At 63.9% G+C, this 15,232-nt stretch overlaps 2 protein-coding genes across 8 annotated transcripts in view; one reads left to right on the forward strand and one right to left on the reverse strand.

Annotated features, from left to right (window-relative positions):
* LOC138840943 (uncharacterized) lies at positions 1-8,282 on the reverse strand. Of its 5 annotated transcripts, none has more exons than XM_070041391.1 (4): positions 7,705-8,282; positions 6,354-6,460; positions 5,030-5,102; positions 1-856 (listed from the first exon to the last, which is right to left on the reverse strand). In XM_070041391.1, the coding sequence occupies exons 1-4, from the start codon at positions 8,022-8,024 to the stop codon at positions 763-765; spliced, it is 594 nt and encodes a 197-aa protein (XP_069897492.1). In that variant the 5' UTR covers positions 8,025-8,282; the 3' UTR covers positions 1-762. The 5 variants fall into 5 exon arrangements, 3 of the variants coding, with proteins under 3 accessions (XP_069897492.1, XP_069897493.1, XP_069897494.1); XM_070041392.1 differs by lacking the exon at positions 7,705-8,282 and adding an exon at positions 6,913-7,696 and having other exon boundaries at positions 9-856; XM_070041393.1 differs by lacking the exon at positions 7,705-8,282 and adding an exon at positions 7,551-7,696 and having other exon boundaries at positions 10-856.
* LOC138840942 (histone-lysine N-methyltransferase SETD1B-like) overlaps positions 3,218-15,232 on the forward strand; it is a 27,463-nt gene continuing 15,448 nt past the window's right edge. Inside the window, exons 1-6 of one of the 3 annotated variants that reach the window (XM_070041388.1) lie at positions 3,218-3,276; positions 9,493-9,674; positions 9,868-9,966; positions 10,573-10,843; positions 12,789-12,901; positions 13,718-14,914. In XM_070041388.1, the coding sequence (XP_069897489.1) occupies positions 9,507-9,674; positions 9,868-9,966; positions 10,573-10,843; positions 12,789-12,901; positions 13,718-14,914 (1,848 nt within the window). In that variant the 5' untranslated portion in view covers positions 3,218-3,276; positions 9,493-9,506. Of the gene's footprint in view, positions 3,277-8,907; positions 8,990-9,322; positions 9,386-9,492; positions 9,675-9,867; positions 9,967-10,572; positions 10,844-12,788; positions 12,902-13,717; positions 14,915-15,232 lie in introns of those variants that run through there. The other 2 variants (XM_070041387.1, XM_070041390.1) reach the window with 2 other exon arrangements.

A 15,232-nucleotide genomic window follows, 5' to 3' on the forward strand; every position in this document is an offset into this window, starting at 1 on the left:
GGAAATTGCCAACCTCCCAGCTTCCTTAAATGCCAGGTCGGTCTCGGCAGGTGCAAGGCAAGATCTGGTCACCAGAGGGCAGCAAGGACTGCGGTGAGGACCCGAAGGCAGGCAGGGGAGCAGGGGGACCCAGGTTGTTGGGCGGGCACTCTCTTCTCCGGGTGGCCATCCTCGCCCACCTTCAGGGCCCCGCCCTGCCCCGTCCCACACACCAGACACAGTTACAGCAACGCAGCCATTCCTTTGCTTGCAACATGTTTATTGACAGGCAATTGTGTTTTTTTGAAGTTTAGGAGGCGAGATCAGATTCGAGGCCACTGCCAAGGGCAGAGGGGCAGCTGGCCCGGTACCGAGCTGGGATGTATTGGAGGGTGGATGCTGGAGGCAGGTGGTTGCCTGGCTTGGGCAAATGTTCTACAGCTAGAAAACTCTCCCTTGGGTTTGGCAGGGACGGAGGATTGAGGTTGCCAAAGTAACCGGGTTTAAGCCTGACTGCCAGGCTGCAGGAGAAGGGGTCAGGAAAGGAGTCCCGCCACAGCCAAACTCTGAGCCCTCAGCATGGCCAGGAAGGAGCCAGGACTGGGGGTGTGGGGGGGAAGGAAGGGGGGAAGCAGAGCTCTTGGGTTAAATTGTCAGACCGAGGTTCTCTGGAACTCCAAAACAGAGTGGGCTGACAGTCCCACAAAAAAGAGGGCATTTTGGGGGCTTTGGAGTGAGAGGAAGATCACTCACCTTTGTAGCACCCCCAAACTGCTTCTCCCGTCAGGCTGGGCCTTGGATCCAGACAGAATCAGCCCCACTTTCTCCCTTGGAGAGCTGGGGCTGTGCTGTGGGCTCAGAGCAGGCCTGCTCAAAGCTGAGTGGGGAAATGAACAAAGTGAGTCTCACCAGCCCTGCTGGGCCTAGGCAGAGCAGCTGTCACTGGCTGCAGCCTGCTCACCCACCCACCCCTGCCTCAGCAAGAGGCTGGCAGAGCCCCAGTGCCACCAGCCTGGAGCGTGTTTGATTTGGCCCCAGCGCCTGTGGTGACGGTGGGCCTGTAGCTAAAAATACTCAGGAGCCGAGGCAGTGGCTCAGAGCTTCCTCAGAGGAGGTCGGCCCGGCCGGGCAAGCCTTGGAGATGGGCCTCCCAGTCCCAAGGCCTGTTCCTCACCTCCAAGATGTTCTGAGGACTTCGGTCACTGTCCTGTTTCCCAGGAATTCCTAGAGTTTTAGGAGGGCAAGAAAGTCTTTCTTCCTTTTTTCTAGTGGCACTACTGGGGCTTAAACTCAAGATTTTGCAGTTGCTCAGTAGGTACTCAACTTTTTTTTTTTTGTTGGTCGTGGGGCCTGGGCGCTGTCCCTGCACGCTTCAGCTCAAGGCGAGCGCTCTACCACTTGAGCCACAGCGCCACTTCCGGTTTTCTAGTGGTTTATTGGAGGTAAAAGTCTCACAGACTTTCCTGCCCAGGCTGGCTTTGAACTGTGATGCTCAGATCTCAGCCTCCTGAGTAGCTAGGATTACAGGTGTGACCCACCGGTGCCCAGCAAGTACTCTTAACTTCTTTTTTTTTTTTTTTTTTTGTCGGTCGTGGGGCTTAAACTCTGGGCCTGGGCGTTGTCCCTCAGCTCTTCGGCTCAAGGCGAGCGCTCTACCACTTGAGCTACAGCGCCACTTCCGATTTTCTGGTGGTTTATTGGAGATAGGAGTCTCACGGTCTTTCTTGCCCGGGCTGGCTTTGAACCGCGATCCTCAGATCTCAGCCTCCTGAGTAGCTAGGATTACAGGCGTGAGCCAGCAGCGCCCGGCTACTCTTAACTTCTTGATCCACACCTCTAGCCATCTTTGCTCTGGTTATTTTTGAGATGAGTCTCACAAACTTTATGCCCAAGCTGGCCTCTAATCTCAATCCTCCAGATCTCAGAGGAATTTTAGGTACATGGTTTGTTTTTGGGTGAACTTGGGGCTTGAACTCAGGGTCTGGGCTCTGTCCTTGAGCCTCTCAGTGCTCAAGGCTAGCACTCTACCACTTGAACCACAGTGCCACTTCTAGCTTTTTTTTTTTTTTTTTTGTCGGTTGTGGGGCTTGAACTCTGGGCCTGAGCACTGTCCTTCAGCTCTTCAGCTCAAGGCGAGCGCTCTACCACTTGAGCTACAGCGCCACTTCCGGTTTTCTGGTGGTTTATTGGAGATAGGAGTCTCACGGTCTTTCCTGCTCAGGCTGGCTTTGAACCGAGATCCTCAGATCTCAGCCTCCTGAGTAGCTAGGATTACAGGTGTGAGCCACCAGCGCCCGGCACTTCTAGCTTTTTTATAGTATTTTATTGGAGACTTTCCTCCTGGGCTGGCTCTGAATTACAATCTTCAGATCGCAGGCTCCTGAGTAGCTAGGATCACAGGTGTAAGCCATGAGCACCCAGCATGCTTTGATTTTCTAGGCTGCCTGGGTCCTATCAGGTGCTCTCTACAGGGGGCAATCAATTTTTGGTCACACAAAAGACCATACTACTGTGAGGCTAACAGGGAAACAGCCCAGCGGAGGAGCAGGGACTGGTCTACTTCAGTCTTTCAGGAAAAAGTCCCATCAGCCCAGGACCGGGTAGAGAGGCTGGTGGGCATGCTAGGGCCCCTTATTTCCTGGGTTCTGAGACCACAGATAACAATTATAGAGCCATCCGATTTTGAAGGCACTGATGGTGAGAGATGAGAGGACCAGTCCCTAAGGGCCCAGAAAAGGCGGGGGCCACATGCCTGTCCTGTGGGTCCAGGGAAGAGAGGCTGGGAGGTGAGAGCTCAGGGGACAGGGTTCCAGCTACAGCGGAGGCTCAGGCCCTGGGACTGGATGAGTCCTGGAATTTGAGACCAGCCCTGGCAACAAAGCATGCTGCCCCCGGCCCCAATGACTGAAAATAAAACTTAAAAACAGCTCAAAAGGTTATCGTTCAACTTTCTCCTCCCAGTTGAGAGGAATTTGCCGGACTGCCGGGAGGGAGCCCTGGGTGGAGGTGTCGGAGGTGCTGGGGAGCCTTCTCTAGGCCTCTAGGCCCGTGGCTTCCTGGAGGGTCTAAAAGGTCACAGTCCACGCCGGGCTCCTAGGGAAGGGACCGGAAGGGGCGGGCCCTGGAGCCCAGTCCGGCCACCTCCCAGCCCTTCCGCTGGCGTGGCCCTAGCGAGCAGGCCGCGAGCAGCCCCGCCCCGGGCCGCGGGCGGTGGGCGGAGCTCCTCCGAGCCCGACGAAGGCGGGAGACCGCCCAGCTCCTCCAGGCGCTGGCAGGGAAAGCGGAGTGGACAGAAAGGTGATAAAAGCCCAGATGGGGCCCCAGGGGGAGGGAGGCACAGGGTCAGTGGGTCCGGGACGCGCACTCCTCGCCCTTCCCCAGACACCCAAGTGGTTGGGGCAGGGGAGGCCGCCCGGGAGGGGGTAAAGACCCCCCACCCAAGGACTCGAGCCCTGGGAAGAACCCACAGGCCCCTCCCCTCTCCTGGTAGGGGAGGGGGGCCAGTGCTCCGCGCTGGGGCGGGGAGGACGAGCTGAACCAAAACCCGCTCACCGGGACCAGGTGCCCGGCTGGCGCTTACCGGGAGCCCAGAGCGCCAGGCGGCTTCCTTCCAACCAGGCCGCTCTTGGGCGGTGGTGCCAGCAGGCAGCTGGCATAGGAGGGCGCTCAAAATAGCCCAGACAGCTGGGGCGAGGGGGTGCCGGGGCCCAGGCTCGGGCCTGGAAGACACCTGGAGCCCCATCCCAGCTCGGCCGCGGCCTGAGCTTGGTGAGTCGGCCGCTCGGGGTCCGGGGCGCGCAGCCCCCGGTCGTGACCCTGCCACGGAGGAGCGGCCGTCTACAACATGCCCGACGCAAGCCACACCGCAGGAAAAAGCCGAGCTGGCCGCCGTCCCAAGCAAAGCCAGACTTCTTCCCCGCGGCTGGAAGCTGGCCACGTGCTCCAGGAGGTGGGCTGGCAGAGGAGCGGCCGGAGACCACGGCCACCACCCGCCCCGCCGTCACAGAGGCGGCCAACTGGGCCGGGCCTGCGCCGCGGACGGCCCCCCACCACCCCCACGGCCGGCCGGGGACACCCCGCCCAAGGTCGCCAGCAGCCGCCACCTCCCGACCCCTGGCTGCCAGGCTAAAGCCCCACAGAGATAAGCAGCCGGGTGCTTCCAGCAAAGTCTGGGGCCTCCCACAGCTCAGCAGTGGGAGTGGACCGGAGGGGCGGGGTGCGGCCAGGGGAGGCCCCTGGGCCCAAATGGCTCAAGGGACCGCACACTGGAGGGCACACCGGCCAGGGGGCAGGGATCAAGGGTCACACTGTTCCCAGCTGTGCAGCTGCTTCCTGGATGCCAGGAGCCCCGAGCCGCCGAGGCAGCTCGCTCAGGCTGCAAGAACGGGAGCGGCTCTGCCGGGCAGCGCCGCGGGTGCTACCCAGCCCGGGGCTCGCGGCCCCGGCGGCAGCTGGGGCTGAGGAGGGAAGGCCCGAGTCCTCGTCAGAGGCTGGGGACGGGGCCACCATGCTGCCAGCGGTTCCGATGCCACAGTCAGGCCCTGGCCCTGGCTCGCTCGCTTTTCCTATTACTGTTTCGGGAGACGACACGAGTCCAGAGCCAAGCGGCACGTGCCAGGCCGCAGCCGGTGCCCAGCCGCGGCCCGCCAGGCTTCAGACCAGGTTCCCTCGATTCTAGAAGCTCGGCTCGTTATTGGGAGGCAGGAGGAAGCCGGGAGAGTCCCGGACACCTGTGTTCTCGGGGAGGCGGCGCCGGCCCCGTCCCGCGTGTCCCCGGGCGGCTCACGGTCACCCACGCCCACCGGGGGCGGCGGCCGGCAGCGCGGGGCGGCCCCCGCCGCGCAGCACGCGACCGGGAAATTCTAGTAAAGCTGCTAAATTCGGCCGAGAATTCCACGCCCCCAATGCCTGACATCAGCGCGGCCGGGCGGGGCGGCGGCCGGCGGCCCCGGGCGGCGGGGGAGGGGCCGCGGAACCGGCCCGGCGGGTTCGGGGATCCCGCCCCCCGCCCCGACGGCGGCCGGCCCGGGCGGGGCCGGCTCCCGCCTACCTCCCTGCGAGGGCTGTCGGCTCCAGCCGTCCGTCCCGGGGCTGCCCAGAGTCGACCGTCTCGGGCCGGGGACCTAGGGAAAGAGTTCAGAACGAGCCGTGAGGCGGCCGGAGGTCGGAGCCCGCTGGGGCCCGAGGCGAACGGAGCGGGGCTCCCTGGCCCGGGGGCCGCCCCGCGCCCGCCTCCCGCCCCCGAACGCCGGGGGTGGGGGCCCGGGGCTCGGCCCGGGCGCCGAGCGGCGGAAGGCCGCCCATCTGCACTTCCAAAGGCCGGCCCCGCCCGCACCCCTCCCCGGAGGCGCCGCCGAACCCCGGCGCCCCGGGAGGGGCCCGGCTTTCCCAGGCCCCCGCCCCGCCCCCGGCCTGCCGAGCCGGGGTGGAGGGTGTGCCCGGGGCGGCCAAGCGGGGCGCCCGGGGACGCGGAGCCCCAGCGGGACAAAAGGGGAGACCCGCCCCCGTATCCAAGGGCGCGGGGCCCGGGCCCGGAGGGCGGCCTGGGGTCAGGGCTGGGCCTCCGCGTGCCCGCCTGGGCCTCGGGGCCCCCGCCACCTCGGGGCCGCGCGCGACGCCCCCGAGGGCCCCCGCCCAGGGGCGAGGGCCGCGCCCCGCGGGCTCCCCGACGACACCGGCGAGGGAAGGGGGACGGGAGGGCGACGGCCGCCATTAGCCAGCGCCGCCCCTGTCGGGCCGCCGGCCCGCGGCTCGGGCCGAATCCCGGAAGAAACCACCGGGGCTGGGGCGGGAGCAGCGGCGGGCGCCGGGCCGGGCGTGCGAGGTGCTGCGTCACGGTGCCAACATGGACGCCGGCCTTTTGTCCTTTTTTCCGCTCTGCTGGCGCAGGCGCACCCTGGAGCCCCGAAAGCGGATTCCGGGGCTCAAACCGTGCACAACCACCGGGAAAGCGAGCCCTAAGGCCGGGGGAGGCTTCCTCGCCGTCGGCCTCTCTCCGACCCCCGGTCCCTACCGAGGCTCGGCCCCGAGGAGCCCCTCGCCCGCTCCCCTTTCTCCGGGGGCCCGGGGCGCCCCGCTCGGCCCCCGCCTCCCCCTTCCCGCTCCGGAAGCCGAGCGCACCGCGCCAGGAGCCCTCGCCCTCGGCTCCAGCCGGCCTCGGCCTGCGGGAAGAGCGTTTCCTCGAAGGGGCCAAGGCGCTTTTTCTTTTTTCCTCTTCTTTTTTTACTTACCCGCTCAGCCCGGTGCCGTGCAGTCTCAGCGGATGAAGCTGGGCGGTGACTTTTGGAGATGTTTGTGATCAGAATAGTTTGGGGGGTTGTTTACCTGGGGAGATTTGGGGCTATGGCACTGTCTGTCTTTGCTGTTGATGTTACCTTTTTGTACGTTACACTTCGGGGCATTTTTCTGCTCCTTCCACGTCCGCAAACTTTCCAGAGGTGGGTTGGCAAAAAGGCGGCTTCGCGGAGGGCTGTTTACTGCTCTAGATGGCCATGGTGTGACCGTCATTAAGAGACAAAAGGCGAAAACACACAGTCAAATCAAATCAAAGGCAAAAAAGGCTCACCAGCCACCCCAAAGCACCATAGAAAAACAGCACCGAGCTATCGTGGGTGTTTGGCTCCAAGCAGCTAGGACTTGTTTTCTAGTTCTAATCTAGTTTCCTGTGACCGCTTTAGTATTTCCACACAAAGAGAAGGTCTTCCTTTCACCTCCCCTCCCCCCAGGCAAGAGGAGAAAAACAGCTATGTTTTTCTTCAAATAGATCGATTTTCAAGGAACATGTACAAATTACTGGGAAGCAAGCTGACTAGCATTTACTGCAGTAGGCATTCTCAAAAGCTCGAGGCGAAGACCTTAGCTTTATAAAAGCAAAGCGTCTAAAAAGCATTTCAACCTGACTTAGCATTAGACAAGAGAAACGAAACAACATACATGCAGATGAAGGTTCGGAAAATTAAGGACATCTCAGCCAACATTAACATGAAAACTAAACTGTAGAAGGACAGAATGGACTGGGTACTTACAATATAAAAAAAGGTTTTTTTTTTTTCTTAAAGAAAAACAATTTAAAGAGTAACAACTGCTCACAATTTTTTTTGTTGCTGTCATTTCACTTAATCCTAAAACTATACATTTAAAACATTACCTTGTTAAAAAGAGAGGAGTTAATAAGATGGCCAGGTTTAAGTGTTTAATAGAGGAAACTATACTTAAAAATTTATTGTTCAATCAAGAGAACAGACTTAAAGACAGCTCGACGCTTCCCAACGAACCACCCAAGAAAAAAGAGGAAAAAAATTAAATATGTCGTTTACTTAGTTTTTTTTTGGAATTCAAAACTGTTAACTGCTGACATGAATGGTGTGCTATGACCTAGTTATACAAGACAAAGATGGATTCCAAGTCATAAGGAAAAATCCAGATCTTTTTAAAAGGTCTTCTTCAATTCTTCCAACTGTGAGTCCTTTAAGCCTGCTGACAAATGTTAAACAACACACTCAGGCGTCCTGAAACTGGATGGTGGAGTCAAAGGAAAAACGTTCCCCATTTGCAACAAAGGAAAAACCCACTTGGCCATTTAATTCCATTGCAGAAAAATGGCTTCCCTCATCTCTTGGCCTCTCCTTGGTGTCTGATGAAGGATGGGTTGAGATCAGCGTCTAATAACTCAAGCCCGATAGAAGCCGCGCTCTGATTGGCTGCCGCGCCCTGCCAATTACCTACCCAAGGCCAAACTCCAAACCCCGAAAAGAGCCCCAACGTGAAACACACCACCTCCAAGCCCCATCGAGGCGGCTCTTTTCGCCTCGGCCGCCCGGCCCGGAGAGGCGGACCGGGCTGCCAGCGCGCCCCTGGGAGCCCGGAGCCTCCGAGCTGAGCTCACAAAATGGAAGCCGCGCGCCGATTGGCCGCCGCCACTCCCGGACCTTTAATAAAGAAAGGGGGAAGGAAAAGACACATGCAAAAGAGGGGGGACTCTCCTCTCTCCCTCGCTTGCTGCTGGCTGGATGGAGGGGGGGCGGTGAGAACGAGGAGAGAAGCATGTGTTCACGACAATTACGGGGCGCTCCCCTCCAAAAATAAAAACAGAGAAAAGAAAGAAAGAAAATAATAAAGCCAGCGAGCTCGTCTCTCCCGGCCGAGGCCCGGCCGCTTCCTCCCGGACGGTGGTTAAATCCTGGCTCCTCCGCCCCGGCTCTGCGCCCGGGGCTGGGGGTGGGGAGGGGGTCGCCGGGCTGGGGCGGGCGCCGGGGCCCAGACGCCTCGATGGCAGCTCGCCTTGGTCGACGTCGGCCTTGCTCTCCCACCCCCCCCCCGTCCCGGTCTCCAAACACACCCTCGGCCCCCCTAAAACCGAGCCCGCGCCCCCTCCCCGCGCCCCGCGCCCCCACGCGCCCACCTCCGGTCTTGGCAGTTTGCAAACAGTTCGGAAGGCCCGAGGCGCACGCCGCGGCGGCGGCCCGGGCTCCCTCCGAGGGCAGCCGGCCGCGGGGAGGTAGAGCCCGGGGAGCCCCCCGCCCCCGCCAGCCGAGCCCCCCACCCCAGCCCGTCCCGGCAGAATAAATAAATTAAGAGGCCTTCCCCCGGGGAGGGGGGCGCAGTGTGGGAGCGCGCGAGCGAGGGGTGGGGGCCGCCGGGGCCCGGGGCTTCGGAGGCGCAGCTGCCGCCGCCGGGGAAAGCGACGAGGAAGGCGAGGGGAGGAGGAGGAGGAGGAGGAGGAAGAGGAGGAGGGTGAGCGCTCGGGTCGGGCTCCTTAGCGGTGTATTGTGGGATGCGCGGCTACTGGGAGCCGAGCCTCCGCCGCCAGCCGCCTCCCGGGCAGCAGCAGCAGCAGCAGCGGCGGCAGCAGCGGCGGCGGCGGCGGCAGCAGCGGCGGCTCCGGGCCCGGCAGCCCCGGCGGCGGCGCCCCCCCCTCCCCGGCCCCCCGTCCGGCCGCCCCGGCCTCGGCTCCCGCGGGGGACACCATGTACTGGCTGGCGGCGCAGGGAGGCCGGCGCCCGGCGGGGATGTAAGCGCGGCTGGGGCGGGAGGGAGAGGCCGCGGCCGACTCCCGAGCGGCCCGAGCCCTCGGCCCCGGGCTCGGCCCCGGCCCCGGGCCGGCGGGCGGACCGGCGGGCGGGCGGGCGGCGCCGAGGCCTGGCGCGAGCCCCGCGCCCGAGCCGGGCCGAGCGGGCCGGCGAGCGCCACGCCGGGCGGCCGGGCGGCACCATGGGCCGGAGCCCGCGTCCTCCGGGCACCCCGGGCCCCGCCAGCCCGCGCCCGGGGCCCCCGGGAGCCCCTCGCTGCCGCCCGGAGACGGTGGCCGAGCGGGCGGGCGCGTAATTCTCCCGGAAGGGCTATTCTCTCGCTTCGTTCTCATTTTTTTGGGGGGAGCCAGCGAGACGGCTCCTTTCGGGGCGCCCTGGTAAGGGGGGGCGGGAGAGGGAAGGAGGGGGGGCGGCCGCGGTCCCCGGCGCCCGCGGTCCCCGGCGCCCGCCGCGGCGGGGCCGACAACAGCTCGCTGGCTTCCAGGTTGGGTTAACGGCATGGAGAACAGCCACCCCCCCCACCACCAGCAGCCCCCGCCGCAGCCCGGCCCTTCGGGCGAGAGGAGGAACCACCATTGGAGAAGTTACAAGTTGATGATTGACCCGGCGCTCAAGAAGGGGCACCACAAGCTGTACCGCTACGATGGGCAGCACTTCAGCCTGGCGGTGAGCGGCCCGCCGCGCCCCCCGCCGCCCCCCGCCGGGCGCCCGGCCCGGGGGCGAGCGCCGGGGACCCCCCGCCCGGCGCCCCGGCCAACTGTCACCCGGGGGCCCGGCCGGGCCGAGAGGCGGGGGCCCGGGGAGGGGACCCCCCGGGAGGCGGCGCCCCCCCCAACCCGCACCCCATGCCTCTCCACAGATGTCCAGCAACCGCCCGGTGGAGATCGTCGAGGATCCCCGGGTCGTTGGGATCTGGACCAAAAACAAGGAGTTGGAGCTGTCGGTGCCCAAATTCAAGGTAGGACTCCCCGCCCCCCCCCCCGACCTCTCCCCTCCCGCCCCCCCCCCCGAGTTCGAAAATAACGCCAGTCCTGCCGGAGTCGGAGTTCCCGCCGTCCAGGGCCGCCAACTTTTGGCGGGGAAGGGGAAAAGGGGGCGTCCTCGCCCGCTGTAAACAAAATGCCGCCGGAGACCCCGAAATCGGGGCCCCGCCGCTGAGTCGCGCCCGCCCGCCTGCCTGCCCGGCCGCGGCGCCCACCTGCGACCGCTGGCCCCGGGCCCGGCCCCGCCCCCTCCCCGGCCCGCGGCTGGGGGGGCACTCCCAGGCCGGGAAGTCCCCCCTGGTCCCCGGCCAGGGCCAGCGGCCGGAATGACGGGGGGTCAGGGAAGGAGAAACTGTTTCTTTTTCTCCCCTTCCGAACCCCAAAGACTTCCACGTTCCAAACGATTTAATCCTCCGCTTCCCGGGCCCTCCTGCTTGCGTTTTTACCACCCAAACACTCAAATGTTGTTTTTTTTCCCTCTACCCTTCATTGTTTCTAATGGCTGAACGAGTGTGGAATGCGTGTGTTTCCCCCTTGGGTTTCAATGCCTTCCAACCTCCCTTCCCCGCGGCCCCTGCCAGATCGATGAGTTCTACGTGGGCCCAGTACCTCCCAAGCAGGTGACATTTGCCAAGCTGAATGACAACATCCGGGAAAACTTCCTGCGGGACATGTGCAAGAAGTATGGAGAGGTGGAGGAGGTGGAAATTCTGTACAACCCCAAGACCAAGAAGCACCTGGGCATCGCCAAGGTGGTCTTTGCCACGGTCCGGGGGGCCAAGGAGGCCGTCCAGCACTTGCACAGCACTTCTGTCATGGGCAACACCATCCACGTGGAGCTGGACACCAAGGGTGAGTGGAGGCCGGCCTTGGAGGCCTGGGGGGGAGGACGGGCCAGGCCGCCCGTCACGGTGCCCCCCTTTCCTCCCAGGGCTCCCCTGTGGGTTGGGAGAACCCCTTGCCCTTCCCTGGGATTCCCCCACACTCATCTTATTTAGTCTTTTGCCCCTCCTGAGGGTAGAGCCACATGGAGCTAAACGTGTTGTCTGTTGCTAGGAGACAGGCTATAATTTACCAAACGGGCCTGTCCTTGGCCACTGCACCCTTAGGGACCGCCCAGAGGCCCCCCACCGCCCGCACCCCTGCGGGGCCCTGGGCTTTAGCGGTCTCCAGTGTTTTGTTTTTGCTTGTTAAGGGCGGAGGCAGAGTTGTGTTTATTTCTTGGGGGCTGGAGGGGGCTGCAGGGAGAACTGCTGAGGCTGTCTTGAAATAAGAGAAATTCCCTGAAGTTCTTGAAGGGTCTGGGTGTGTTCTGGGTGTGTTTTGGGGGGGGCATGCCAGCCATTTGCCTGAGCCAATCTGGGCCTGGAGGGTGGTTTCATTGATAAGGTTCTGGCCAGCACCGAGGGGGCGGGGCGGGCGCACCGGGTGCTGGAGGGTTGACTCCGCATCTTCCCTCCTCTCTTAAAGAGACCGCGGCACCTCCCCTACTCCTTGTCCTCCCCCTTCCCTGGGAGCCCTGCTGGACAGCCACCCACCCTCTGGGTCTGCCGAGGGCTCCCCCAGTACCTGGCCTGAGGGCTGGCAGGACTCCCTCCGGAGAGGTCCTCCCAAAGTTTGCCTGTGGCCTCCCGGACCATTGTCCCCCAGTTTGAAAGAAGTCCCCACTGGGAACCCCGCCCTGCCAGGGTTTAGGAACAACTCTCAGGGTTTGAGAGCGCCTGAGCACACCAGAACCTAGAGAGAGAAAGCTACACTTCTATTTTGTTTTGCTTTTAATAATTAATATGTTTGACCATCCCTCAAGGCTGCTGGGTGCTGTGACAGGCTACTCTGGTTCTGGCTGGCTCCGCTGATGCCAGTCCTAATCACTGAGCTGGGCCCCAGCCTAGGGTTTCTGTCCAACCCTCAGCCCCCCCACCGGTCTCCCTGGTTCCTCGGTCTCTGGGGGAGGGAAGCAGGGAGTTTTAAATCCACCTAGCCCTGCTTCGCTCTGGTTTGATTTTTCTCCCAAGGCCAAACTCCCCTCCTCTCCCCTCCCCCGCCCACATCTTTAGGAGGAGCAGGTTCTTATCACTATGTCATTTCTGAAAAAAAAAAAAAAAAAAAAGGCCCTTGGGAGACTGCCACCTAAGTTTGTATTCGAGAAAGAGACCAGCTAAGTGTAAAGTTCTGCTCCAGGAATGAGTCTCTTTTGCATATGTGAGCAGCTGCCCAGGCTCTATAAATATCGATAATGTAGGCCCGGAGGTAAAGACCTCCCCCTCCCCTAGTGTGGAGGTGGGGGCCTAGGCTCCGAGGGGGCCTGGGCTCCGGTGTGTGTCTCCAGGTGGTCCCCTGGTGGAGTGGGGGCCCTCAGTGAGCCCTTAGCCGGCAGAATGCACTGTGGAACTCATGGTTGTGTGCCACTAGTGTTGTGTGCAAACTGCTGGCCACCTGGGTCAGCGCAGTTAACCCACTGTCACCTCTGGGTTATGGAGTCCCCCGTCCTTGTCACCCTGTGTCCTGTGTTCAGTGAGAAGATGAAAGAATCAGGGAGGGGGTTCTTTTCTGGGGTATGGTGGCCCAGGTGATTGGAAGGGTTTGGGTTTGGGGGAGCCCCAGCACCATGAAGCCCTGAGTTCTGAATCTCAGCATGAATTTTGCAGCTTCTTTGTCCCAGGGGGGGCGGGAACTTGGGCCAAAGGTCACACTGCTTCCCCAGGCCTAGGGTTTGGGGCCCCGCTGGAGCCCTTGGGGGCTGTCCATGCTGGAACCCACCTCAGCGTGCCCCCCACCCCACCTCCGGTTGTCACAGGTGAAACTCGCATGCGCTTCTATGAACTGCTGGTCACCGGCCGGTACACCCCCCAGACCCTTCCTGTGGGGGAGCTGGATGCCGTCTCTCCAATCGTGAATGAGGCCCTGCAGGTGGGTTCTCGACAGCAGCCCCCCTTAACCCCCTGATCAGACCCCCACCCAGGCCCTGCCTTTCCCCTTCTCTAGCTCTGGAGATGAAGGCCCGAGGAAGGAGACGAGCCGCTTTCACAGAGCTCTGAACGCCCTGTTTCCCAGGCTGTGCCTCCCTACTCACACCTGCCTTCCCCCAGCTCTCCTCCATGTGGGCTGGGGCAACCTGGCCATCCACAGCAATGCCAACACATGGCTGTGCCCAGCGTGCTGCCCAGGTCACCCCACCCCCAGAAGGCAGAGTTCAGCCCCCCTTTCTGAGCATGGCAGGCCTCTCTCCCAGCCAGGCCTACCCCTACCCAGGGGAGACTCGGCCAGCTGCCCCCCTGCTCTGGCTGCGCACTCTCAGAGAGGAGTCTCTCCACCTCTGGTCAAATTCTTCTCTCCCTGCCTCTGGTTAGAGTCTTCATTAGGCCTACCTCCCACTGCCTGATTTAGACCCCGAGAGAGGTGTGTGAGGCTAGACAGAGCAGAGCCACTGCCACTTCCTTCCGCTTGGTTCTTGGTCATCTCTCGGGTCTGGAAGGTGGGAGGCCTGGCGTTGGATGTCCTGCTCCCCTGCCTCCAGGATCAGGGAAAGCCCTCCCGGTTTCCTGAGGGCAGTGGGCTACTCTGAAAGTTGAGAAAAATTAAGGCCTTTTTGACATCCCACTTCCTTTCCTGGTAGCTCTGAGCTCCCTAGCTATCGGAGGGAGAAGGGCAAATACCCCATCCCATCGTGTACGCCGGGCCCTGTCCCCAGCCCGGCCATCTCACCTCTCACCTGCCTCTCTCCAGCTGTCAGATGCCCTGAAGCGCCTCAAAGATGGCACCCTGTCAGCGGGCTGCGGCTCGGGCTCGTCCTCGGTCACCCCCAACAGCGGCGGGACGCCCTTCTCGCAGGACACGGCCTACTCCAGCTGCCGGCTGGACACGCCCAACTCGTACGGGCCGGGCACGCCGCTCACGCCGCGCCTGGGCACGCCCTTCTCGCAGGACTCGAGCTACTCCAGCCGCCAGCCCACGCCCTCCTACCTCTTCGGCCCGGACCCCGCGGCCCCCTTCAAGGCCCGGCGCCACGACAGCAAGTTCACCGACGCCTACAACCGCCGCCACGAGCACCACTACGTCCACAACTCCTCGGCCGGGGCCGCGTTCCGGGGCGCGGCGGCCGACCTGCCCTTCGCGCCGCTGGGCGGCGGCTCGGGCCCCCCCGGGCCCTCCTTCAAGCCCCAGCCGCCGGACCCCGCCGCCTTCGCGCACACCCCGCCGCCGGCCCAGGCCGCCGCGGCGCCCGGGTTCAAGTCCGCCTTCTCCCCGTACCAGGCCGCGGCGCCCCCTTTCCCCCCACCCCCCGAGGAGCCCCACGACGGCGCGGACTTCCGCCGGGCGCCGGCGCCCCCGCCGCCGCCGCCGCCCACCGAGCCTGCGGCCAAGGAGAGGCCGGGCACGCCGCCGGGCCCGCCGCCCCCGGACGCCGCCGACGGCATGGAGCTGGGCGGCCGGGCCGCCTTCGGCTGGAGCCCCGAGCCCTGCGACAGCCCCGGCACGCCGGCCCCCGAGGCCTCGCCCGCGGGGCCCGAGCCGCCGCACGACAGCCTGGACTCGCGCATCGAGATGCTGCTGAAGGAGCAGCGCACCAAGCTGCCCTTCCTGCGCGAGCAGGACTCGGACGCCGAGCTGCAGATGGAGGGCAGCCCCATCTCCTCCTCCTCCTCCCAGCTCTCCCCGCTCGCCCCCTTCGGCAGCTCCCAGCCCGGCTTCCGCGGCCCCTCGCCGCCCTCCTCGCGCCCCTCCAGCACCGGCCTGGAAGACATCAGCCCCACGCCGCTGCCCGACTCGGACGAGGACGAGGAGCCGGGCCTGGGCCTGGGCCTGGGCCCGCGGCCTCCGCCGGAGCCGGGGCCCCCGGACCCCGCCGCGCTCCTGGGCCAGGCCGACACGGCCCTGGACCTGGCTGCGGACGGGACCCCGGGCTCGGAGAAGATGGATGAGGTAACGGCCCTGTGCCCCGCGTCCGCCACTGGTTCTTGTCTGTGTTCCCTGCCCAGAACATTGAGGGAAGCCGGCTCAGGCACGGTGGCAGCCGGGCCCGTGCGCCCGGGCTTCGGTGTCACGAGAGCCCCGGCTGGGCGCAGCCGCACTCCCCGGCTGGAGTCCGCAGGTGGCTTAGGAGCCCGCAGCCGGGCTGGAGCTCCGGACTCCCGAAGGGACCGCGGCAGCCTGGGCTGCACCCGGCCCCCGGCCCACGGGCCCCAGGGGGAAGGAGTTAGGCACGCACTTCTTGGGAGCCCAGCGCGCACACTGGCAGCC

Source organism: Dipodomys merriami, unplaced genomic scaffold, assembly GCF_024711535.1.
Source record: "Dipodomys merriami isolate MVZ:Mamm:240054 unplaced genomic scaffold, mDipMer1.0.p SCAF_307, whole genome shotgun sequence".
Taxonomy (NCBI): domain Eukaryota; kingdom Metazoa; phylum Chordata; class Mammalia; order Rodentia; family Heteromyidae; genus Dipodomys; species Dipodomys merriami.

Excerpts from the sequence above, each read along its gene's own strand:
- LOC138840943 (XM_070041391.1), bottom strand. The coding sequence starts at position 8,024 with ATGCTTCTCTCCTCGTTCTCACCGCCCCCCCTCCATCCAGCCAGCAGC. Across the intron at positions 6,461-7,704 it reads GGTTTGGAGTTTGGCCTTGG|AGCAGTAAACAGCCCTCCGC; the intron begins GTAGGTAATTGG and ends ATGGCCATCTAG. Across the intron at positions 857-5,029 it reads CCGACAGCCCTCGCAGGGAG|CTTTGAGCAGGCCTGCTCTG; the intron begins GTAGGCGGGAGC and ends TTCCCCACTCAG.